This window comes from Buteo buteo, chromosome 23 (genome assembly GCF_964188355.1).
Source record: "Buteo buteo chromosome 23, bButBut1.hap1.1, whole genome shotgun sequence".
In the NCBI taxonomy this organism is placed as follows: Eukaryota; Metazoa; Chordata; class Aves; order Accipitriformes; family Accipitridae; genus Buteo; species Buteo buteo.
The window spans coordinates 601,731-627,525 of record NC_134193.1 but is presented as its reverse complement, the minus strand read 5'-3'; the positions used below and the strand labels follow the sequence as shown (position 1 = coordinate 627,525).

Here is a 25,795-nt window from a genome sequence, read left to right as displayed (position 1 = left end):
GGAGTTACAGGGATTTTGCTGACGGTCCATATTGTGCAGAGTGCTGGGGGGCTGTGTGTTGTTTTCCAATTAAACTTGAGATGTCTCTAATCAATACTGCTGTGACATGGCACATCTGTTAATTTGATCAGAGGAGTGCTGACCTAGCACGTAGATGTTGGTGTTTTCCTGGGAGTCCTTAGGAGCATGGTGAGGCACAGCTGTGTGATCTGCTGCTTGAATTTACTGCTAAACTGCCTCTCTCTGGTAAAGCACAAGCTATCTGTTGGGAGTGCTGCAGCTAGGCTCTGGGAGTGTTGGGATTTCTCGAGCTCCTTGAAAAGCTGGTTTGAGAAACCCTAATTCCTTCATAAAAACTGCACAATGATTCTGTTCCTCGGAGCAGGAATTGCTCCTTTACCTGTGTGTCCAGTGCTCAGTGGGGTCCCTGCCCTGGCTGGAGCCTGGGGGGTCCTGTAGTAAGTGGGGGTTGAGGAGCCCAACAGAACTGAGTGCACAAAAAGCCCATCAATGATGTTTCCGCCTGGGCCAGTGTGCGGGAGTGAACTGTTGTACTTGAAAACAATGCGAAGCAAGAGACATTTGGGATGGGTCGGGTATTTGAGAGCCCAGTTTGCTGTTGTGTGAACTTGGTTTATGGGTCCAGCTACAATGGACCTTTTGCTGCTGCTCATGGACACAGTTGCAGGATGCCTTTGCTGTGAATGTTTTCTGTTGCCTGTGTTGGTTGGCCATCCAGGAGGTTTGTTCTGTTCCAGGGGAACAGACGTACAGCATCTTTGTGAATATAGTATCTTTGTCAGGCTCCTACTCTGCTAAACTCCAGGCTGAAACAGGTTAGTGGGCCTAGAAATTATGCAGAGTGTAATTGCATGTTTCACTTCCTATGGAAAGCAGGCTAAAAATAAACCTGTCTATCATTTGCATAAGTTCTATTCTAATCAAAACACTCCAAAACAACAAAAAAAAAGGTCTTGGCATGTGAACACGTACCCTTATGCTGGGAAAACAGTGCCAAGTCCCAAGCAGATTAAATCGCTTGTGTAATACAGAGCAGCTGCAAGGACATTTTTCTTTGGGGATGTGACTGAAATGTGTCATTCTGTAGAACTGCACGCTGCTTAAGCAATAAGATATGGTATGTTATACATACATCGGTGTCGGAAATGTGATGCTATGTTAGGACAAACACAAGGGCAGACAACTTTTGCCAAACACTGCAATAGGTTAACCTGCAAAAGTACCCTGTGTGGAGTCCCTTGTTGGGCTGGGATATTGAAACATTACTTAATGTTATGCTTGATATTTGCACATTAGCTACAGATTATGGAAGGGAAGCATTAATATTAGAACAGGTTTGGGACTCAAGCAACATTTTGTTCAGTTGTGTATGTTAATTGTGCTTTCTAGACCAAATTGGTTTGTTTGCTGTCTCAGTAAATTGTTTTCTCTGGTGTGAATAACTAAAACCTCACATTGTAAATTTAAGGGAATGAATGGAAAATTGTTTATAAATTGGGAAAAACAAGCCATAGTTACCCGAAGGTTACTTCTCTTTGTTTTGGAGTCTTCTCCTTCTATGTCTGCTCAATTAAGAGCAGACTAAATGATTTATGTATTGTTATAACCTATGACAACTACGGAGGACTCTGATTTCATGGCTCCAATGTCTGTATTTGACTTTACAGTATGAGTGTTGTAGTGACAGACACTACTCATGCCACGCAGCCTCTGTAGGTGTAGTGAGTTGCACAGTGATTAAAACTCAGCAAGGGATTGAGTGCCTAATTAGGAAGCCTTAATAAAGTGCTATTATTAAAACAACCCTGTATTTTTATTTTTTAACATGTTTGCATATTACAAATTCTAATTGTTGTTCTGACCCTTTTAGATTGTTGTGATTCAAAGAAATTAACTCAAAAGTTGGATAAACAATTGAGTCGGTATTCTTTATTGGCAGCGCTGGATGCACGGGGGATCGCTCCACCTATCGTGCATACCGTTAAGTCTAATCATACAACTTAAATATAGAGGTTACATGCATATTCATTAGATTTCTGAGAAACATATTACATATTCATTACTTTTCCGAGAAGTCATTAACATATTTATCTCTCTTTTGCGCAGGCGTATTGGGGTCTCTGGTGGTCCTCGGAGATCCTCTGGTGGTCTTTCGTAGTCTTCCTCACCTGTCCGCTGTTTGACCCCTTTGAGTGATTCTGCGCAGTAGGGTTCTAGCCAGCTGCTATCGCTCATGTCCTTGCTCATTTTCCTTATCTACATTTTTGCCTGTTTCCCAAGACTCCTAATCAAGGCTAGAGTTAATGGCCTGCAACCTTTATCTATGGTCATCCTCCTTGTACCTAGTCAAGGCTATATTCTTGTCAAGCAACTATGCGGCTAATTGTTAAGGAAATTTACGAGTAAGCAGATTCACAAGCACACGTTTGTTCTCTATATCATTCCCCCCTTTTCTTTATGCTTTTGCAAATTCTTTTGCAATCATATAATTCCATTATTTTCGAGAGACCGGACGAAATATTTCCCGGTTTCCACTTGATGTTTAACTTTATTCCGTTTCCAATTCTCATAATTTTCCGTTGTATTTTGGCAACACCACAGAAAACACCTGAGCATAATACAGACTATTATTCCCAATACTATTAGAATTATTATCCCTACGAAGATTTGTTTTAGCCACTTAAAATTTGGTAGCCAAGATGTTAATTTATCCCACAATTCTTGAAATCCCCACGAGAGGTCATCTTTTGCCACCTCATGTAATACTTTGGTTTGTTTCCAGATTTCCTCTAAATCGGTGGAGATTCTTCCACTTTGATCTACATACATGCAACAACTTGTATTTATAACTGTGCATACTCCACCTTGAGATGTTAGTAGTAGGTCCAGTGCCATTTTATTTTGTAGAACAATTTGAGATAAACTAGATATTTCCAATTGTTGGGCTTTTATTGCATCGATCGTTCTATTTTCAAGATTTTCTATTACTGTCGAAATGTTAACTATAGCTTTTTCTAACTCACTCACTCCTAACCAGGGAAGGAACCATCGGACAAAAGTATGGAAGGCAGTAGGTCTCCTCACCAAAGGGTTCTCAACATCTCGTTTAACTTTTCGGAAATGTGTTCGCACCCATCCCTTTGGAGGAGAATTGTGTATAGTCATATTCGGAACCACTGCCCCCAGTGTACATGTTCCTTTCCAGTTTTTTGGCAGGACTTTCCAAGCAGTATCATTACATAGCCAGTACCATCCTTTGCCTTCTGGTACGGGCCATGCGGTAGTATTTACAGAAATTGAAGTTCCAATATTTATGGTTTTGTTACAAACCGTGTGATTCTCTACGTATGTTTCATTAACACAATCGACTTTCCCAAATCCTATAGGTGGATTGCATCTCTGTACACATGTACAGTAGGGTTCCCGGGCCTCAGGACTAATTATTTCCAACTTCTGGATTCTATCAACATCGGTATACCATGAGGTACTTTCCCAAAGAGTGGTCCAGGAGTAATTGTTTGGTATCGGAATACCAATTAGCGAGATCGCCTTTCCACTATGTTCTGGCATGTGAGTGCATATCCAACAGTCAGTTCTGTTCAAGATTTGGGAAATATTTTGTGTCAAGGAGAAATGTGAGTTCAAGTTCCATAGAGCTTCATTTGAACCGAGTAATAACGCCGTTACCATCATGATCTGAAGAATCGCAAACCCGTGGGTCCTGTAGGGATGACCGTCCATGGCCTCTCAGGTGCCCTTTTCACTCTCGAATAGTGGATCCAAGCCGGTTGTTCTTTGATTTTAACGGCGGTGAAGGTCGTCAGCAGCACTTGGTAGGGGCCATCCCATTTCTCCTCCAGGGGTTGTCCTGAAAAGATCTTTACATATACATGATCACCTGGTTTAAAGGGATGAATTGGCTGATCTAATCCTCTAGCCCTAGTTCCTAAAATCTGTTTATTTATATTTTCTAATTGTTTCTGGAGGGATACCATATAGTCATACAAGTATCCTGTACCCAGTTGGGTTAAATCCTCTCCTGTAAACCGAAACTGATATGGTCTTCCATACAATATTTCAAAAGGGCTTAGATTTTTTTTGGTTTTCGGTTTTACTCTTATTCTGAGTAATGCCAGGGGAAGAGATTGGGGCCAGGTTAGATTGGCCTCTTGACCAATCTTTGCTATTTGCTGTTTAATTAAGTGATTCATTTTTTCAACTTGTCCACTTGCCTGTGGTTTATACGGGGTATGTAACTGCCAATCTATCTGTAAAGTTTTACTTACTTGTTGTATTACTTTAGCACAAAAATGAGAACCTCGATCGGAAGATATTGTTGCTGGAATTCCGAAGCGAGGAATGATTTCATTTAACAATACCTTAGTCACTTCTCTGGCTTTGTTTGTTCGGCAGGGATAAGCTTCCGGCCAGCCCGAAAATGTGTCAGTCATAACTAGCAAGTATCGGTACCCCCCTTTTCTTGGGAGTTCCGAAAAATCAATTTGCCATTGTTGTCCCGGATAATTTCCTTTGCCAATTGCTCCCAATTTTACTTTATTTGTTACATTAGGGTTATTACGTAAACAAACTTCACACTGTTGAGATATTTGTTTCACCATCGTATACAAATTACGCCCTATTAGTTTTTGATTTAGGCTCTTATATAAAGTATCTGCTCCCCAATGCGTTTTATTATGTTCAGTTAAAACTGTTGTCCATATTAGATTGGATGGTATTACTATACGATTATCTGCTAAACGGACCCACCCATCTGATTCTACTTTACCATCCAGATCTTCAATTAATTTTAAGTCTTCTTTCGAATAATTTGGTTTTTGATTTATACTTACAGTTTGGATTTTACCGTCTGGTATTAAGGATAACGCTTCTGTTTTTACTTCCTCAGCCACTCGCCTGGCTTCATAATCTGCCAATCGATTTCCAATTTCTGGATCTGTGTTTCCTTTTTGGTGCCCTCGACAATGCATGATAGCCACCTTTTCTGGTTGCTTCACAGCTTCTAAGAGCTTCAGAATTTCTTCTGCATGTTTTATTTGCTTTCCTTGAGCAGTTAGCAGTCCTCGTTCTTTCCAAATGGCACCGTGAGCGTGAACTACTCCAAATGCATATTTAGAATCTGTCCAAATGTTTATCCTTTTCCCTTTTGCCAATTCCAGCGCTCGGGTAAGGGCAATTATCTCCGCCTTTTGGGCTGAGGTCCCGGAAGGTAAAGGCTCAGATTCGATTACCTGTTGGGTGGTTGTGATTGCGTATCCTGCTTTACGTTGTCCCTGCTTGATAAAGCTACTCCCGTCGGTATACCAGGAGTCTTCGGCATCCTCCAGAGGTTCTTCTTTAAGATCTGGTCGACTGGAATATATTGCTTCTACTGTTTCTATACAGTCATGTGTCACTGGTTCATTCAAAGTTCCACTAAGGAAAGAGGCTGGATTGACAATGTTAGTAACTACAATTTCTACATCATCCTGTTCCACTAACACTGCCTGGTATTTTAAGAATCTCTGGGGCGAGAGCCAATGGTTTCCTTTTTGTTCTAAAACCGCTGAAACTGTATGAGAGACTAACACTGTCATTTTCTGTCCCATGGTAAACTTTCGGGCCTCTTGAATATTGATAACAACTGCTGCGACGGCTCGAAGGCAACCAGGCTATCCCTTGCTTACTTCGTCCAATTGTTTGGAAAAATAAGCAACTGCCCGTTTATAGGGACCAAGTCTTTGTGCTAATACTCCCATAGCTATCCCTTGTCTCTCATGAGAGAACAGCCAGAATGGTTTTGAAACATCAGGCAGCCCCAAAGCGGGAGCTCTCATTAGTTCTTGTTTGAGTTGTTTGAACGCGTTTCGTGCTTTTCCAGTCCAAATCACTTTTGGCTGGTCTTTCTTTATCAACTCATATAATGGCTTTACCAATAGTCCATAATTATATATCCAAAGGCGGCACCAACCTGTCATTCCCAAAAAGGTCCGCAGCTCTTTTACCGTTTGGGGCTCCGGGGTTCGGCAAATGGCTTCTTTTCGCTCAGTCCCGAGCTCTCGTTGTCCTCCCGAGATTTCAAGTCCCAAGTAGGTCACACGCTGTCGGACCAGTTGAGCTTTCTGTTGAGAGACTCGATATCCACTCAAACCCAAGAAATTAAGAAGATTTACAGTCCATTGAATACAACTTTCTCTAGTTTCAGTAGCTACTAAGAGATCATCTACATACTGTAACAAAATTCCTTCGTTGTCTGGAGGCATCCAAGTCTCAAGCTCTTTCGCCAGCTGATTTCCAAAAATGGTGGGGCTATTTTTAAAACCTTGTGGTAACACTGTCCATGTTAACTGAGTTCTTCTCCCGGACTCGGGATTTTCCCATTCAAAAGCGAACAAATTCTGGCTTTCTGTGGCTAAGGCCAGGCAAAAGAAGGCATCCTTTAAATCCAGTACGGTAAACCAAACTTGGCTATCTTTTAGTTTTGTTAGCAATGTATATGGATTCGCGACTACTGGATGTATATCCTCTGTAATCTTATTTATGGCTCTCAAATCTTGGACTAACCTATAACTCTTCCCATCTGCCTTTTTGACTGGTAGTATAGGGGTATTGTATTCTGATTCGCATTCAATTAATATTCCATACTGCAAGAACCTGTCAATTATTTCCTTTATCCCTTTTCTATCATCTAATTTCAGAGGATATTGTTTAATTTTGACAGGTTCTGTTCCGGGTTTTAATTTAACTACTATGGGGGCTGCATTTTTAGCTTTTCCCGGAACCTCGGAAGCCCAGACTCCAGGATATACTTGATCAACAATTTCTGGAGGTACTTCAAATTTTGATTCAGTTTGTATTAATGCTAAACTTAAAATTTTTATTAGTTGGTCTTCCTTGACTTTCAATTCCATTTTTCCTTTTTCAAAAACAATCTCTGCTTCTAATTGTTCTAACAGATCACGACCTAGCAAGGATTTAGGGGATTCTGGTAAATACAGAAATTTATGTATTCCTATTTGCTTACCCAATTTATATTTAAGCGGTTTTAGGAAATAAGCTTTTTTCTGCTGGCCGGTAGCTCCCACTACTGTCACAAACTCTTCATCCTCTGGTATTAGCCTTTGATTTAACACTGAGTAAGATGCTCCCGTATCTACAAGAAAATCCACCTCTTGTTCTACTTTCCCTAGCTTAACTTTAACCAGTGGATCCGCTAGGGTGGATTCTCCCGGTCCCCCTCATTGACCAGAGGTAACATTGGCTACAACAGCTTGTGCTCCATTCAGCTTGGGACATTGTCCTTTCCAGTGACCTGTTTCTTTACAATAAGCACATTGGTCTGATCTTAGGGGCTGGCGTAAGCCTCCCCTCCTCCCAGCTCCCCGACCCCTCCCACGAAGGGAGTTGTTCTGTCTTCCCAACGCAGCTATTGTAGCTGCGGCAATAGCTGTTCCCATTTTTCGTCTCTCCTCCCCTTCTCTATTCCGATACGTCCTCCAGGCCTCCTCTATCAACTTTTCTAAATCCCTTATCTCTGGCTCCTTTAATTTCTGGAGTTTCCTCCTTATATCCTCCGAAGATTGTCTCAAAAACAGAGAAACCAACTGTTGTTTCCCCACCTCAGAAACAGGATCTAAAGTAGTATACTTTCGCATTGCCACTCTCAGTCGGTCAAGAAACTCCGTGGGAGTTTCAGTCTGACCTTGTTTCACAGCATATAGACTCGACCAGTTAACCGCTTTTGGTACTGCATTTTCGATGCCAATTTTTATCCATTCTTGATATCTTTTCAACAATCGGTAATCATGGTTATCGTTAGGGTCCCAGTTAGGGTCTGTTCTTGGCACATGGGTATCTACTGTTCCGGGTAAAACCCCAGCGGTAATTTGGATTTGTACTTGAGTTCGTGCTTTCCCTATTATTAATTGTTTTTCAGTTTCAGTTAGGGCATCCAACATTAAATCAATGTCCTTCCAATCTGGGTCCTGATTTTTAACAATCAGCTCGAATCTCTTGGCAACTCCTTCAGGATCATCTCGATATTCTTTTACTATTTCTCTCCACGAGTCCAAATCATTCATTGTAAATGGTATCTTAATTCTAGTAGGGCCAGTAACCCCCACCGCTTGTCTCAGAGGAGCCTGAATAATAGGGCCCACCTTACTTCGAGTACGGGCCGTTATAGGTGTGAAACCTAAATCTTTTGTTTTTACATTTTCCTCAGGTTCCTCCGCACCTGGGTTCTCAATAGAATTTCCCTCTGAGGATGGTGGAGGTAAAGAGAGATCAAGGTCCTCCTCCATCCTCTCTTCATTTTTCTTTAATTTTATACATCTTTGTCCTATGCTGCATGCTGAGCAGCATCTCTTCATTTTTCCCGTACTCTTTCTTTGCTCCTTTTCTATTGCTAGCACAAGAGGGTCTCGTGGAGCTAAATTGATACCACACTTTTTCTGCCACTCTGGATGATTTCTCAGAGTGAAAAACATATCTGCATATATTACTTCATCCCACTTTCCTTCCCGTCTCAGAAACAGCATCAATTGCAGCAAAGTATTGTAGTTTAAGGTCCCATTAAAGGGCCATTTTTCATCATCATCTAATTTATATAAAGGCCACCATTGATTACAGTATTTTGTCAAAGTTTTTCTATCCACATTTCCACCTGGAGGCCCCCCTATTTCCTTCCAATGTGCCAAGATACAGCCTAAGGGGCTCTTTTTCAATATTCCACCACTCTGTTTACCTCCCATATTACTTGCTCTGATTTTTATCTTCCCAACCGCAAATTATTCCCACTGTATACGTGACTCTCTCCCTCTTGTCCCAGGAAGTCCAAACCCGACACTTAGGGCATTCAATATCCTCTCCACAATCTATTTGCAACTTTCGTTTACACCACACACACTCTAGGATATATACAGGTCTGCACTCGTTTCCCGGATGCAGAGGACACCATTCATATCCCCACATTTATATAATACACCAAACAGGGAACTTCTTCCAACAACAACAACACAGGACAAGTAAGACAATCAAACTCAAACTTATAACTACAATAATAATGTATGAGTTCACGTCCCAAATCATCAGTAAGTCAGTCACACCTCATTCGTCTCCAGAGTTACGAAACTGCGGATCGGAATTTCACACACACTCTCTGCAGCTGCTTCTCACTCACTCATTCATTCAATTCACCGTTTCAACACTGTGTTAATTCAGAACTCACAAACAGTATCCGTAATCCGATTCCAATGGTCGTTTACCGCGTTCAACTAGCCAAAAGGTCCGAAACAAATTCAAATCAAAAAATTAAAGTACATGTATGGGCACCAAACCAAAAGCACGTAAAGTGCACAACAGCATACAAGTATACTGAAACAAAAGTATCCAAACACGTATCAAACCAAAATCAAATGTATACCAAGAGCATCAACTACCTGGCATACGCCATCCTGCATAAGTAAATCTTATGACTTATGGACAGCCCAAATGACCGGTCCCAACCAAAAAAATTTTAAAGAATACCTTTATTCCTTCAGATGGTGTTCTTGTCTGCTCCCGCAGTGATCCGAGTGAGGCGAGGAGTCCCTCCGGGAAAATCCCGGGGGTACCCTAGGGAGTCCTGTTCTCAGCGGGTCCTGCAGCCGAGCAGAGAATGTCCCATCTGGGTCGCCAGATTGATTCAAAGAAATTAACTCAAAAGTTGGATAAACAATTGAGTCGGTATTCTTTATTGGCAGCGCTGGATGCACGGGGGATCGCTCCACCTATCGTGCATACCGTTAAGTCTAATCATACAACTTAAATATAGAGGTTACATGCATATTCATTAGATTTCCGAGAAACATATTACATATTCATTACTTTTCCGAGAAGTCATTAACATATTTATCTCTCTTTTGCGCAGGCGTATTGGGGTCTCTGGTGGTCCTCGGAGATCCTCTGGTGGTCTTTCGTAGTCTTCCTCACCTGTCCGCTGTTTGACCCCTTTGAGTGATTCTGCGCAGTAGGGTTCTAGCCAGCTGCTATCGCTCATGTCCTTGCTCATTTTCCTTATCTACATTTTTGCCTGTTTCCCAAGACTCCTAATCAAGGCTAGAGTTAATGGCCTGCAACCTTTATCTATGGTCATCCTCCTTGTACCTAGTCAAGGCTATATTCTTGTCAAGCAACTATGCGGCTAATTGTTAAGGAAATTTACGAGTAAGCAGATTCACAAGCACACGTTTGTTCTCTATATCAGTTGTAACACACTCTCACGCTCTTTTAACACGTTTGAGCCCATTTGCATGTTGCTGTACAGGCGCCATCACCTGCATGGTGGTTCGATTAGATCATATTCTGTCCTGCTCAGTGTGTTTGTATTCACCTACTGTTACTATGTCAGAAACCTGTTGCCTCTCATGCTTTACGTTTCTCTCTTAGAGAGGCATAGTTCAATCTTGCAAATCTACGTTTTGTTTTGTGTTTCAAGCTCCCAGGCTGTGCTCAGTGAGCTTTCCAGATATCCCTGTAAATCCTTGTCTTTGTCTTAAACCTGGCAGCGGTAGAGGCTTACAGGGTGCAGTCTATCTGGATTCTTGCTCTTTATCATCAGTGCCAACACATCTTATCTGAGATAGAAATTGTGCCATTTTAGCGGATGGAGTATTGTGGGGACTGCTACAAAATGAGGAGGACAGGGACAAGCAGAGCAGCCGTGGAGGTGAGGAGAAAGAGCAGCTGCAGCCAGATGAAAGGATGCCTTTCCCTGCTGACCTGCAAGAAGGACAGCTTCATCTGGTGTATCAACAGTGATGTCTCAAGGGTGACTTTCTGCACAGACACTCTTCACTGACTCTTCCCCCCCCCAGCCATTGTAATAGTATGAAAATACAAAATGCTGTCTGAGCTGAGAGCAGAGTATATCTCTTCTTTTAGGTACTAACCCATGGTAATTAAAACCAAATTCTCTGCAGTGAGTCTTGGTTGTTTCAGCAAGTTGTAAAATGCTTCATCTTTCCCGTGAATTAAGTAGGATACATGCTGCCTCCCAGTGAAGTATGGGGAAGGATCTTGAGAAAAGTAGAAGATTAAAATATCTCTTGAAAATATAGCAAGTCTTTATAAATAGGCAAAAGACTGTTGATCTGTTCAGTGCTTTTTTTCACTTCTCAAGAAAATACTAAATCGAAGAGAGGAGAGGAAACTCTCCATATATAATATAAAAGGTCAAACTGTTCTCTTGTGGAAAGTTCTTTTGCATTTTTCTTCCCTACTGTTAAGTTGAAGGAAATGGTTATGTTTGCATTTTATTTGAAAGCCATTCATTATTTTAAATCACTTGAGTTCTACTCATATCTCCTTCAGTGTCTGATCTTATATCAGAAACAGCTGTACAGTTCTTTGTGCCTTGCTGTTCTCCTGTTTAATAATGGTACATTAAAATACTTGGCGTTATCAGAGAAAACCCTACCCATTGGTAATTCTCCTGACTGTACTCCCATGGTTAATGGATTTTTTGCATGTGCAGTGTATTACTGTAATCATTTCTGATACTAGTATGCTTGAAGCTGGCATCTGGAAATTTGAACTTACTCAAAGATTTTAATTTTAAAAATCCTTAAGGTTATAGGCAGAAAGTGTATTAGGCTATGCAAACTTTTTTGCTACCTATGCATTGCACAAAACCAACTTAAAATGATGTCTGCTGTCATTCCACAGAAATCATGCCTAGGCTGAGAATGTCTATAGGTGTAATGAGATGCAGAAAAGAAAAAGTAGCCTTTGGTGAAAACCAATGAACTGTGTGGTCCACCAGTAATTGCCAAAATTTCTCATTATCTCTGTGTACTAATATTTTTGGGTTTTTACATGTATGTTTTGTTTCATGTGAACCTCACTAAATGTATATACTTTATTTTCATGAAAAGATACATACCTGTTCACAAAATTGTGCTCGGCTCTAATGGAGATTCTTGTAACTGAAATAGAATTGCTGCAAAATGCTGCTTGTTTTTGAGTCCAGTAGAGCCTTTATCTGTCACTGTCCTACATATGGGTTTCCAAATGCAGCTGGTCTTAATTTACAAATTTTTCTGCAATTCCAAAGCAGTGCGTGTCACTGTCCTGCAGTGTGTTAGCTGGCCGCAGACACCCTTGCGGAGATGGGGCAATGCCCGAGGAGCAGATCAGAGGGAAGGGGCAGCTCATCTGCTGGGAGCTCTGCGCTCCTGCTTCTCCAGGCCTGGCAGCCCAGGGCTTTGCACTTGAGCTTTACTGATGCTCTCCTTGTTTGGTATGTGTTCTGGCATGTGAGCTAAATGCTTTTGCTTTTAGGTGAAGTAAAGCTGTGTTTGTTGTCCTTTGTGGTTAGATGGGAGCTGTCCTCCGTGGGTGCAGGGGAGTGTCCACCCACCCTGCCCACAGAAGTTCTGTGCTCTGGAGCTGGGGGGCATGAGCTCAGGGTAGGTGGTACAAAGTGATTCTTTCCTCTATTAAAAACCTCTTGATTTCACAGTGCTGGATCTTTACTCTTCGCTTCCAAGATTCAGCCTACTACAATGCATCTATTTGCAAACGGCAGCAATTATTAGTTGGGTAACAAGTGGATTTTTTATGTACCAACCAAATGGCTCTGAAAGACTCCATCTAAATGCCACCTGTGTTCTGCCAATATTTTCTTTCTTCTTCCTTCTGCACTTAAACAATAGATTTTTTATTATTTTTTTCATGGTAGATGAGGAACTCAGCCATGGATATTCACAATCTAGAGGCTTCTGTTACAGTTGAGACTGCTGTTTCTATACTGCCAAAAATAAAAACCTGGAGGATTGCATACAGGCTCCCACTGTTTACATTTCATTTCTTGTCCTTCTCAGCTCCAAGTGTTTTTTCAGAATAAACAATGCATTATTTGCCAATGCTTTTTTTATTTCATAAAGATTGTTTGGGGATATGCCTTCCAAAGCATATTTTAGTTATCTTCAAAACTTGAAAGGCTTTGATGATGAAGTTCATAAGCAAACACAAAGCCAAATTATTTTTGCATAGGTTTACCAACAATGGGCTTGTTTATTGGTAGAACATTTCCAACCCTGTAAGATTTCAAAGAAACAGTACATACAACACATTATGCTGTGATGTTCAAGAATGAGGATTGAGAAACTTTATCTCCCTGAATCAGTCACCACCTTGACTGAAGATCTTAAGGCATTATCTTGTAAAGGCTTGTGTTGATTGCCTCTTTGATCATTTTTAGTAATGAGCAATGTCCTAAATCTGTAGGCGTAAAAAGTCAAAACTCGGAGTTATTGGTGTTTTCTAAGTGTATTTTGTTATTAACAAAAATAGGAAGATCCCCAAAGTGAAGTGGGATGTACGTACTGTAATGAAGCTTGTGGCAACCTTGTTTCTTAAATCTGGATAAACAGTTTTTCATTTATTTCAGAAGTACTGTAAAACACACTTCCAGTATTTTGAATGCTATGGTGTATATGATTTACTAAAACTGTAAGGCTTATCTCTACCATAATTTCCGTAAATAAGAAATATTACCAAGAATTTACCGGACAGCATATAACAAACTACAATTAAACAAGCCTTTCAAAGTAAACCTTTCTAATATCTTTCAGCTTTCAGCTAGTAAATGAGTCTGGCTTAATGGATTATTGTGGCTATGAAGTGCCTTGAGATTTTTTCTGTACAGTAGACCCTATGTAAATTCTTCTACGAATTGTTCTATGTCTATCATGTTAATGTAATTAGATGAATCTGACATACCCTTTACTTTTTCTGAATTTGCAGAATATCTTTAATGACACAGCCATAGTTCAGCTACATAAAAGATCCTTAATTCAATTTTCTTTAAAGAAGATTGACACTAGCAACATTTAGCCACTTAACAACCTTTATTTTACAGCATGGTAATCGGCAAATGCTCTGCACCATGATTTCTCTTCAGTACAAAGAAACAAGATTTGCTGTTGTAGTTAAAAGTTTACAGGTTAGTTGTTACTTGGAGGAATTAAATTCCTTCCTCTGCTGCTTGGGCAGGTCCTGCCACTTGTCGGTGAGGTCTTCTCCAGTCCTGCTTCCTTCATTCTATGCTGATGTTCTGGGACTTCCCACCTGTGCCAGTTAGTCTTGTGTCATTACTCTATGCCTTGGAGTATTTGGTAGGGATTTGTAAAATCAGTCTCATAAATGTAGCTATTTATATAGTTCTTCAATATTTATTAAATGTCCAGTTCTTGGATGCATTGCACAGGAAAACGGTGAGCAGGGCAGCTTGAAAGTATGCAGAGCAGGTCAGGTTCACCAGCAGAAACGTACCCTGAGTCTGAATGTCCCCTGAGTATATCTCCGTAGGACATTGGCATGCAGGAGGGTAATGATTTTCATATGGCTAGTGTTTCCTAAATTCCTTTATGTGATGCAATTAAAAAGCATGGTAAAATAAAGCAAATGGATAGCAGTCTCTTCAAGCTTTCAGAAGGCTGGGATGTGCTTGGCAGGGCTGTATACAAAAGCTCATCACAAAGGAAGAACAGTGTAAAGGACTTCTCTCGAATTGTCCTTTGCCTGAAAGTTTTGATAATTTCTCAAATACCTTTTTTTCCCTTTGTTATAACATGTTTTCTCCAGATGCTGAAATAACTTCCAGAACTGCACAACGAGACCGATTTGGATTTTCCCCACATAGATGCCATGCAAGGCTGCGTCTCTGCCCCTCTCTCCTTTCCATGTTCGCTCCACTTGTTCCTGAGCCTCTTGCTCATCTGTGTACATTCATCACCTAAACCTGGGCTGTGTCAGCTGTTCCCACAGTCGTGTCACAGCTGATACTAACCCTGTGCCAGTGGCTCTAGTCTGCAGAGTTTCATGTTATCTAAGATTTTTTGGGGAACACTCGTGTAGCTTGCTGAGTGCAGCATGGCTTAATAAAAATATCTTTGCTGTCCCTGTCTGCAGAGAATAAATTGACTGAAGACATTTAGTAGAGGGAAATTCACACAGCCCAGCAAGCTTTAGTGAGAGTCTGTTAATGAATATTTGAAAGCTTTCTAAGACCTCTTACTGAGGAATACAAAAAATACATATTAAAAATATTTTCTCCTTACAGCATTATTCTGAATCATAATACCTCCTTTGATACCTATTTGTATTCCCAAATAGTTCAGTTCAGTTTTATCTATGCTCATCACCTTCTCATCCTCAGGACTTTCCCTTCTCTCATGAAGTAACTTTCCCAAGTCATTTCCTGATTCTCCTTCTGCTGATAACAGCGTCGGTAATTTCAGAAGCGTTTGGTTCTTGATGTTTGTTGGTCTGCTCTCAACCCAAATCTCTACAAATGATCCTGGGTTGAGGGAGAAGGTGAGAAGTCTGTTAGTATGGCCAGAACAGATTAAAATATATTTTTGTTCTTTTTTTATGCCCTTTAATAATCTAAAGGTGGGTATTTTGTCTTTGTAAAATACATCATTCGCATTTTGCATCAAAAAATAAGTTTCTAAGGTATTTGGCTCTTCTCCCGTGGTTTGTTCTGGGAAATCAAGTTTCATTCTTTACCTCGTCTGTTCTGTTCATTGTCAGGGGAAAAATCTATGTCTTGTGACAGATTGCCGTTTTCAGACAAATGTCGCTACCTACCAGTGATACAGCAAATCAAGATGCCCTTACAATATCTGAGCCAGAGACCTGCCCACTATGGCCCTTTGGAGAATCTCTGCTGAATTAGTCAACGGTTGGCCTTTTCTGATGTCAGATCTGGCAATCAAAAGATGTGATTAATTTAGACTTTGGGAGCGGAGCAGTGTGGACCTACTGCTGTTTGAGTCTCATTAAAAGGCAAACGACAGAAGCATACATGTCACATTCCTGAGATGATTATCTGCTTTTGGTCTTTTGAACATCCTTGCAGTGACTTAACTCCAAAGCAGCTGGTAATCACCAGATGGCATGTAGGTGCTTATTGAGCCCTGTGGCCTGAACACAGTGATTTTCTTACTCCTTATCTCTTAGAAAGTAATGCTTCACCTGACAGTGAGCTTGATTGCTCTTTGAAGAAGCAGCAGTTACCTAGTGAATGAGCAGAAGTTACCTTGAGTGGAGATTGGTGGATAACGGGACCAGGATCTCTGTTCCCAGGCGGATGGATTGCTGGCACGTAGGTTCTTGCATGTGTTACCTGGAAGAGGGACAGGGAAGTGTTGAGTGGGAGCATGTCCACGGAGCCCTCGGTGGGCTGTAGCACGGGAACATGAGCTGCTGAGCAGTGCTGTCAGTCTCAGCCATCCTCGGCGGTCCCAGGGCCGCTGGCCCCTTTTCTTCCGTGAAAGAAAAGCAGACTTTTGCATAGTAATCCATCGATGTTTCTGCCCCACAAGCTGAGGAAAACCACACCTGCTGACTGCGTCAGACATTCTCAAAATGTTGCTGTCTCTTTCTAATTTAATTGAAATAATTCGAACCTCCCACGTGTTTCTTATACTGGGTATGTAGGTGTATTTGTTAGGTGGGCAGCATCACAGTGCAAGTACTGGAGGCTGTGTCACTTGTTAGGCTCTTCTATCTTTTCTGTGAAAATGGTGATTCTCTTGCATCCTTTTAGAAAGAATTTGTGTTCAGTGAATGCATGCATTTGGATCTGTAACTTGCGTTAAATTATCATATATGAGTAGTTGCTGAGGAACATCATAAAGTTAATGCATTGCACACTAATTTGAACTTTGGTTTCTTAGTGCAACGTATCTGCTTTCTGTGGCTGAACATTTCTTTAAACAGCTTTTGCTTGGTCACGTCACAGATCGCTTAATCTTACTTTATGTATTGATAGCCTAGTTTTAATTAAACAGTAACTGTTTTCCACTTGATCAACCCCGATAATTCCTGTTTTAGTTAGCCACTTTTGAGCAAAGCCATTTAGCCGTTTGATTAGCCCGTAATGTGTGTTTCATGTGGCATTTTCATATCCTGGGTTGCCTTTTGCAATTGCTGCTTATGTAACACATCACCCAGCCGAGCGTAACCTTGGAGGGTATGGAGTTCTGTTTACACTTGTGAAACTCTGAATTTACGTGATGAAATTCTGTTTACGTTTCTCCTCTGCTTTGTTTCCATCGAGAAAACAAAACTGTGTAGCAGCACCTCATCTGTGCTTTTTTCCTTCTTTCACGCTTCAGCAGCCCTGTGTGCAGTAGGGCCGAGGGCGTCCGGGGAGCGGGGCGTCGGGTGACAGGAATTTGGGAGCGCGGTTCAAACTCCCCAGGCCCATCTGCATCGCGGCCCGCTCGGGGCGCCGAGGCCCGGCCCGGCCCGGCCCGGCCCGGCCCGCCGCCGCCGCCGCCTCTCCCCGGCTCTGCTGGCGGCGGGGCGGGCCGGGCCCGCGGCACGGCGGCGCCGGGAGGTGGCGGCAGACTGCCGCGGCACCGGCTCCTCGCCGCTGCCCTGCCCGACCGCTCAGGGGCCGCGCCGGCCCAGGGGAGCAGGGCCTGTTCCCCCCCCGAGCCCCCAGCCTTGCCCCAGCCCCGGTCCCTGCCGGGGACACCAACCACCACCACCACCCCCGGCCGGGCCCTGGGCAAAGGCCTCGGCTGCCGCCCTGCCTGCTGTGAGCTTTTGAGGGTTTTTTAACCCTTCGGTTCACCAGTGGAACACACCGGGACTGCGGACGGGCTTTTTAAAAATTTTCTCCGAGAACGAGTACTGCCCCATCCCTGAAGTGTTCAAGGCCGGGTTGGATGGGGCTTTGAGCAGCCGGGTCTAGCGGAGGAAGGTGTGCCTGCCCACGGCAGGGGGGTTGGAACGAGGTGGTCTTTTCGGTCCCTTCCGACCCCAACCATTCTATGATTCTATATTGAGGGAGTGTAATTCCATTTTCACAGCTGGTCCCTTAAAATATGTCTTGTGCTAAAGGCTACGGTGAAACTGTAAGCCCTAGTAATGAATTATATAGTTTAATAGGAAAGTAGTATGCTCTTAATAAACTGCTACTTTGAAAAATTGCTTTTATAATTAACAGTAGAGTATTTTTCGAAAAGTTTGAAAGAAGAACACTGTGTACTCATTCATTTGCCCGTCAGCATTGCAGCTCCTTATTAGCATATAGATGCCACTGTCTCTAGGAGTTGTTGGCATGGAAACTTCGGAATATAGCTCCCCGCGTAGTGCAGTGAATACGATGTGCCGTGCCTCTAGAAAGTTGCCACCTATGTCTGCCTGCCTAAAATGTGCATCAAAATGAAATGGAGAATTTCCGTGTGGTCCTCAGAGTGATTTGTGGGGGATGTCGCAGATGGACTCCATGTACTAGCAGCATTAGCCAGACGTACTTGTGACATTATTTTGCTGTGACTTATTATTGGGCAGCAGCATAAAATCTTCACAGATTGAATTCTTAAAATTTATTTGCATATTTAAACTTTGAGCTTTGCTGTTTCACCAATACTGCTAATTTAGAAACAGCATTCTTTGTGTTGAATTCTAGTAGTACCATGGCAATACTCATCTCTTTGCAATTGCAATGCATATACTTTAGCAGTTCCATGACAGGTTGCATGTATAAATAGCTATCTTTGTCCTGCTTAGGTACAGCAGCAAAGGCAACTTTACTGTTGCAGTTTATGGTGTGATGAGAGATGAAAGCCACTACCCCCGTTTTTCGCAATGTCTCTGTCACTCACACTTGCCTCTGTCCTTCACAGCGCTGTATTTTGCTGCAGTGGTACTCAAGGCTTTTTTTCTTCTGCAGTCACTTAGTTTTCTTTACTGAACTGCAGTGTGCATATCCTCATTCTTTGTGGTTAATTTAAATTAAAACTGAAAACAAGAGGCTTGTGCCTGTTCATCTTGCAGAACCCGAATGGTATAAAATACATTATTCCTCTTGACTGGTTCCTGTGTTGTGTGTGTCGTCCTTCAGAGACAGCTCAGCACCAAAACAAACACCAACTCGACATTTATTAGGTCATTTTGGAGAGCCTGATACATGAAGTTCTCCTAAAAGCCTGCGTGAAACAATGTAAGGGAGCATGTTCAGCTCCTGAAGGAGGAAATATCTGGCTTTTGCATAAGAACAAGCTCTGGAGGTTGCCTAAAGCATCCTTACTATTACTTTATTTTTCTGCTTTCCAATGCACACCATTCTCTATGTGACTTTCTGTCATTTTCTCTCTGCCTGCTATTCTGTTTGACTTTCTTCTGTTTTCCCCAGGCAATCCTTTCAATCTTCAATTTAGTCATCTTGGTCTTAGAGTATAGTCCAGTCTTCAAGGTTTTAATGTTAAGATTAACCCCTCAGTGTTGGCATATCCTTAGCAGCAGCTTTGGTTTTACTTTTTTTTTTTGGACTGAGTTGATACTTATTGAAAAGGGTTTATGAGCTTTTAAATTTTAAAACATGAAGAGGGTAAGATCAGTGGATAAAGTCTCTATCTCTAATTCTACATCCAGTACAGATTTTCACCTCTTGCCAAGTTTTGTCCAATGTGCAGCGCTCTGAACATAGCTAAACAACCAGATTCATCTGCCTGAGTGAAATATGTGTGTATTGATCTGCCTAAGTGAAATATGCTTGTATTGTTAAAGTGCAGTGCTATAGATCTGGCTTTGACAGGGAGATGGATGGACCATTTTAGTGGTAAAACATTTTTTAATGTTGAGAAACCATCTTGTCTACAAATAATAAAGTGATTTGTAGTAACAAATGGAAAATATTTTTCTTGCTGGAGATTACACCATTTGTTTTCATTTTCTGTGGCATGTTTTGCTCATTATGCTGCAGGAAGCAAATCCAAAGTTTTATAAAGAACAGCTCATGATGGCAAAAGAGGGAATTGAGCTGGGGGCTTGCTGTCATAACAACAGAGAGCGTCAGACCCCGGGGAGCTGCAGAGTTACTGTGAGTTTCGTGTTTGGGAAGGAGTCCGGGGGCCGGGGGGTGCTGCTCACCCCACCCATGTTAGTGAGAATTGCTGTACCGTTTGTATAACTCCTGGAAAGCAGTGAGGACTGTACTGCTGTGTTGTCTCAATGCTGTAGAATGCTTTTTGTGTTTCTGGGCATAATTTTAAAATAAATGACAGTGTTAAAGGAGGGTGAGAAATGGACTTCATTTGAAGCTCAGGGCTGGTGTTAAGCAGCAGGTGTGCTGCCTGTGTTCCTGGGGGCATGTGTGGGTGTGCGGCGGGCTTTTCTTTGCTTGGGGGCTTAGGGTGGTTTTGTTTGGGTTTTGGTTAATTTATAGACAGCACAAACCTCTATGAAGAGAGGGCTGATAGGTAATCTTGGTTTTGCTTTTAAATACTTTCCAGCAGAGGGAAAAGGGCACAAATTGAGACATGGTTTGCTGTTAGTGAATGGTGGTAGCCGAGTAAATGTTTCAGAGACAAGTATAAGGTGTGTATTTGCCCTTAACTTGGCAAAAAGGGAAGGGAAAGTGCAAACTTGCCAAAACCAAAATATGCAACTGCCTTTGCAGCAGTGACACATGGTTGGGAAACCTTTGTTAGTGGTGGAAGGGTTTTTTGGGATTTGGTTTGTTGGTTTTTTTCCAAATTTGACATGTTATGTAAGTACAGTAATCTCAGCTTAAGGTGTAGGTGAGCTTTGTATTAAGGCTGATGTGGGTCTGTGCCCCATTTCATTCTCGGGCCTTCTGAGGTAGTCTCTTCAGCAGCTGGTCTTAGCAGGCTTCAGAGGCTCCTGTCAGAATCACTCCTATGGCAGGTTAATACATTTGTAACTTGTTGCTGACATAATTTAAAAGGAGCAGTTGTCTGTTCCAGCTTTTGTTCCGGCTGTTGTGATACACCAGCATATGCCTGCTACTGGCCATCTCCTAGGTTGAGTATTGAAGACAAAGACTTGAGTCTTTTTCCCTAAAGCCCCGACTGTTCTGCTGTAGTATGTAACTTAAATTTGTCAAGGTCACTGAACCCTATTTAATGTGCTTTCTGGGAAGATGACAGGGTACAAAAGATTGGTTTGTACCCATCTGTCAGAAGGATGAAGCACTAATACAAGAGATCAGTTATTTGTGTGCTGAAGGGGCCGTGGTTATCTAGTGATATGACAGATTCGCTAATGATGCCTGACAGAAGTATTGCAAAGGAATAATTGTAAAAAAACTCTTTCCTATTATGTAGTTTTTTTAAAAAGAAAATATTTCTTTTTTTATAACATCAGGAATGCAGATTCCCATGTGACAAAATACTGAGTTCAGGTGCCTAGCCAGTAGGTGTAAATTGAATAGAAAGTATTCTTACTATATTTTGAAGCAGTTTCCTGGCTATAGAGACTTTTAATTTTGGTAATAGATTTTGTATTTTAATATTTCTTATTGATGTCCAAACAATTCCAGAATATTGCTTGGGAGACACTGAGGTTGGATGGTTGTTGCTCAGCTGTGCTTAAAATCACCGTGCCAATTTACAGCAGCAGAGAGTCAGGCTTTGGTAGCGTAGAATGGCTTTTCCATTCAGGTCATTGCATTTAGAACAATCCAACTCTTTCTGCTGCTTTCTTTTTTTGAAATGTTTATAGCAGTGAAATGCTGTTCTTGTTGTGAGATCCTGCTTAATTTTTACAAGTTATTCTTGCTTGTTGTTCTTTAAGGAAAAGTCATCAACAAAGACTTGCGCCACTACTTGAGCCTTCAGTTCCAGAAGGGCTCGATAGACCATAAACTCCAGCAAGTGATCAGAGACAATCTCTACTTGAGAACCATCCCTTGTAAGTATGTAAAGATCAGCCTCATTTGATCTGTTCCTGCTAACCGTCACATAATTTGAGAGCTTTGAATGCCTTCACTCTTAATCTGGTTTATTGTTTTACCTTGCAGCAGGAACTTCTGTAAATGATTTTGCTAGAATAGTTTCGTATCTTAAGTTGCAATGAAAAGGTACAGCCAATATGGACTGACAAAACAGCAAAACTTCAGAATTCATAGCTCAGAGTGTTTTAGTATTATCTGTGTTTTACCCTTCGGAAGTTGTTCAGTTGTTGTTAGAATAAACACAGCTGCCATGGGAAATAAATCTTCCTCAGCATGATCAAGCAGTGCAAACATGTCCTGATTTTTGTCAATGTATTGCAGAAAGAGGAAACTGAGACCTTGAGAGGGTCATGTGCATTAGGCAGAGTAGCGCAGCTGGAAGGAGAGTTGCGGGAGGGTTGCAATGGCAGAAGCTACAGGGGAACTGTTATTCGCTCATCTTGAGAAGACCATACAAGGAGGTGGTGGCGGGAGGGAGAGTGAATCTGTGGCACAAGAAGAGGAGGAAGGAACAGCGTATGGACAAACTTTAGTGTCACAGCAAGAATTAATTAGTGAGAGAATCTGGATGGACCTGTCTCATCAGTTATGCCAGCCCTTCTGCTCTTGAGCATCTGCTAGCATCTTTTGGTCCAACTGACGCAGGTGTTAACTTGCCTTTAGCGAGGTGCCTAAAGGTTACTGCTCACATGAGTGGACATTTATAGAAAGCACCGTTCAAGGTACAGGACGCTCTTACAGCTGCCAAATACCCTGTTGTTGCTTCTCACCCTTCTGTGCCATTTCATTTCTTAATTATCACAAGATCATCCTTTACCTTGTCTCAAAGGTTCACGGATTAAAAAGGCTCATCACCGACTGTATTTAAATATTCATTGCACTAAAAACTTAAAAGTTTGTCAAGTAACATTTTTGTAACTACCGTGCCCAAAAGTTTGTGACTTTCTTAAAAGATAATAATAGTGAAATGCAGTTTATTTACTAGCAGCTCTTGTTCATGCTGCTGCCTGAAAAAATTGACATATGCCTTTAAAAGGCTATTAGGTTATGGGCAGTAATGAATCAGTGGAGTCCTTTCCAGGAGAGCTTTAATTAAGCTATTATAACTATGGGAGGCCCGTATTTATAGACATAACGCTTTGAGAACTTCTGCATTAACACAGCAATTTACTGATTACTTTGAAAAAGCTTACCTACAGCCAGGGTTTGGAGTATAGCTGAATTATGCTCTGAATTGTAAGGTTAAAAAATAGTTTCTGTGCCCAGTTATGGATTTGGTGGCCCAAAAATCAAATGTGCTTAGTCACGCTGACCTCGGTGCAAATTAGTGAGTGGAAACAATGGAGACATGAAGCACCTTTATAGCTTTATTAAAATACCACAGCTGTTAAACAGCCCCCCAGAATCCCAGACTGCAACTGCCTAGCCCAGGCATCGTCAGCTTCCATAGAAGTAGTTTTTGGTTCACTGAGCGTAAGAAAGAATTCTAATTACCTCGCCCAGCCTTTTTTTCTCCTCCTTCCTCAATGCAACTGTTGTACCTACGTAATTTATCAGCCTAGTTTTTATACGTTATTGTTCACTTGCTCACCAGTGTTCTAACTCTTATCTTACTGGATTGACATCATCATTGCATAAAGATTCAAAAATATATTGTTTTTAGTGAATTGTACAGCAGGCAGCACTTAAGTATCTTACAAGAGTGTTTTCTCTGTCTTTTCAGGCACTACAAGGGCTCCCAGAGATGGGGAGGTCCCTGGGGTAGACTATAATTTCATTCCTGTTGAGCAGTTTAAAGCACTGGAAGAAAGTGGAGCCTTGCTAGAAAGTGGAACATATGATGGTATGTTGATGAAGTTTAATGGAATGGGAATACCCAGTACTCATGTCCAGTATCTTGGTCTAAGTGTAGTTCCTTGTACCCAGGAGGTGCCACTTTTCCCGCCCATTGATGGTCATTACACTAGTAGAGTGGCAATATTAAGTCTATTTTTAGACTGAAGAGGAATAGTGGTCTTTTTTTAAAGCTCTCTACTAAATCACAGGTTGTCCTTTCAACCAGTCTTAATGCTGTCTGATTATTTTCCCAATTGCATTTTTGAGGAAGCATTCTGAAAATGTTTGTCTATGCTTGGTACAATTTTGTTTTAACAGAATTCAGTCAATTTTGTTTAAACCTTTGAGAACAGAGCCATGTTCTTCTCAGAAGCACACATCAAAAGGACAAGAGGCAAGGGCAATTCTGATACAACAGGGAAAAAAACAAGTATTTTGCTAGACCAGATTGTCCAAATCTGTAGCAAAGTTGGTTTTGTTAAATGTGATGGGGAAAAACATTGTAATGAAGGTAGTGAACCGTGAGGAACTGGTTATCCAGAGGAGTCATGGAGGTGCCATTGTGTGGTGGGCTTTTGCTTTGCTTTGGTTAGTTTTAAAGGGTTTGGCAGTCAGAGATAACTTCCTCACATCCCTGTACTCTGGGGTGGAGGGATGGACCGAACCCCCCCCTTTTGTTTAAAGTGGGAGGGAGGAGAGACCAGTTTGACTGGCTCAGCCCTGGGATGTCTTGCACTCCTGTGGAGTGCTCCTGGTTGCAGATGGGTTTCAAGTAATGATTGCCTGCCTTCTGCTGCTTTTTACTATTGAATGACTTACCTCTTGACACTGTGAACAGAAAAAAAATTGCAAACATCTCACGTTGCTTTTTGTATCCAAGTTTATAAAACCTGAATTATGATCTGGCTAGATTTTTTTTCAAATATATAGTTGTACTTGAAGGCAACCAAATTACAACCAAATTTTCAGAAATACTGAGCATGTGCAGCTTTCATTGATGTTCAACAGAATTTACCAGATGATAAACCTGCCTGATTTTTACACATGTTTAACATATATTTGATTAAAGCAAGTTTAAGCATGCATCTAGAGGACTTCTTTGGTAGGTGGTGGTTTACTGGCACTTAAGTGGTTTTGATTGGTTTCCCCCCTGCCTAAAAAAAAAAAAAAAAAAAAAAAAAAAAAAAAAAAAAAAAAGTCCAAAGTAGAAAATTCTGTGAAAGGCTCTGTACCTCCTTGTTTACATGCCTTGTACTGTCTGTTAACATCGTCCTGTCTGGAAATCTCCTAAGCAAATTTAGACTGAACTAGCACTTCCTCCCCCACCCTTAGCACCTCTTTATCTGGCTGTCACCACTTTGAGCCTCACCCTCACTGATATTTTCAGAAGGGTTTCTTATTTATTTTTTTTTACATGGTCAAAACCATATCCAGCCACCAAAAGTTACCCCAACAGGAATTCTGGGAAGTTCTCCTGCTGTGTGCTCAGTTCCCTAATAAAAATCATATGAGCAGTCAGGAGAGAGGTCAATTGCTGAAATTCTTTTCCAGAAAACAACAGATGATTCCTAGTCTTTGTGTTTTAGACTTAAATAATGAAGTAAAAATCTGTTCATTTTTGTCAAGTACAAATCATTTTTAGATGAAGCTATATTAGCAGCTTTGTTTAGCAAGTGTATTGTCAGTAGAAAATTGTAGGACTGTAACTTTAAAAGCAATTATTTGTAACTGGTTTTGTGTAAATAGATACTTTATGTTTCTGCACAAAATTAATTTGCTTTTTGACTTTAGTGTGTTTCTGCTGCTGCATATTACTCTGTTAATCAGTTAATCAGTATATAGAGTAAGAACAATTGATTTTTCACTGTTTTGCTTCTCTCAGACTGTTCCCCAAGTCTCTTTATGGAGCGTTAGTGAATTCCAGGCAAAGTAACAAATCTGTCTTTTTCTTTGAAAATATGTAGAAGGATAGAAATTTTGAATTAAATCTATTGGTTTTCTGATGTCCAATAGCATCATTGGCAAAAAGACAATGTAGGAATAAATAGGTTTTGACTGTTGAATGTTTTTTGATACTGCTGATGTCTTCTTTAAGAAGTTAAGTTACAGTTCAGGTCTTTCGCCAAAAACACTTCACATGGGCAATAAAATGTTCACTGCCAGTATTTTCAGCATGTATCA

General features: G+C 41.3%; 2 protein-coding genes across 8 annotated transcripts in view; one reads left to right on the top strand and one right to left on the bottom strand.

Annotated features, from left to right (window-relative positions):
• MAGI3 (membrane associated guanylate kinase, WW and PDZ domain containing 3) overlaps window positions 1–25,795 on the top strand; it is an 82,079-nt gene that overhangs the window by 24,734 nt on the left and 31,550 nt on the right. For all 5 annotated transcript variants that reach the window (XM_075055771.1, XM_075055772.1, XM_075055770.1 and 2 more), the window contains exons 2-3: window positions 21,619–21,735; window positions 23,502–23,621. In XM_075055771.1, coding sequence (XP_074911872.1) covers window positions 21,619–21,735; window positions 23,502–23,621 — 237 coding nt within the window. The remainder of the gene's footprint in view (window positions 1–21,618; window positions 21,736–23,501; window positions 23,622–25,795) is intronic.
• On the bottom strand, window positions 1,921–10,256 carry LOC142043934 (endogenous retrovirus group PABLB member 1 Env polyprotein-like). Of its 3 annotated transcripts, none has more exons than XM_075055781.1 (2): window positions 9,547–10,256; window positions 1,921–3,899 (listed from the first exon to the last, which is right to left on the bottom strand). In XM_075055781.1, exon 2 carries the CDS (start codon window positions 3,760–3,762, stop codon window positions 2,503–2,505), a length of 1,260 nt encoding a protein of 419 aa, XP_074911882.1. In that variant the 5' UTR covers window positions 3,763–3,899; window positions 9,547–10,256; the 3' UTR covers window positions 1,921–2,502. The 3 variants fall into 3 exon arrangements, with proteins under 3 accessions (XP_074911882.1, XP_074911883.1, XP_074911884.1); XM_075055782.1 differs by lacking the exon at window positions 9,547–10,256 and adding an exon at window positions 9,248–9,521; XM_075055783.1 differs by lacking the exon at window positions 9,547–10,256 and adding an exon at window positions 4,872–7,036 and having other exon boundaries at window positions 3,377–3,899.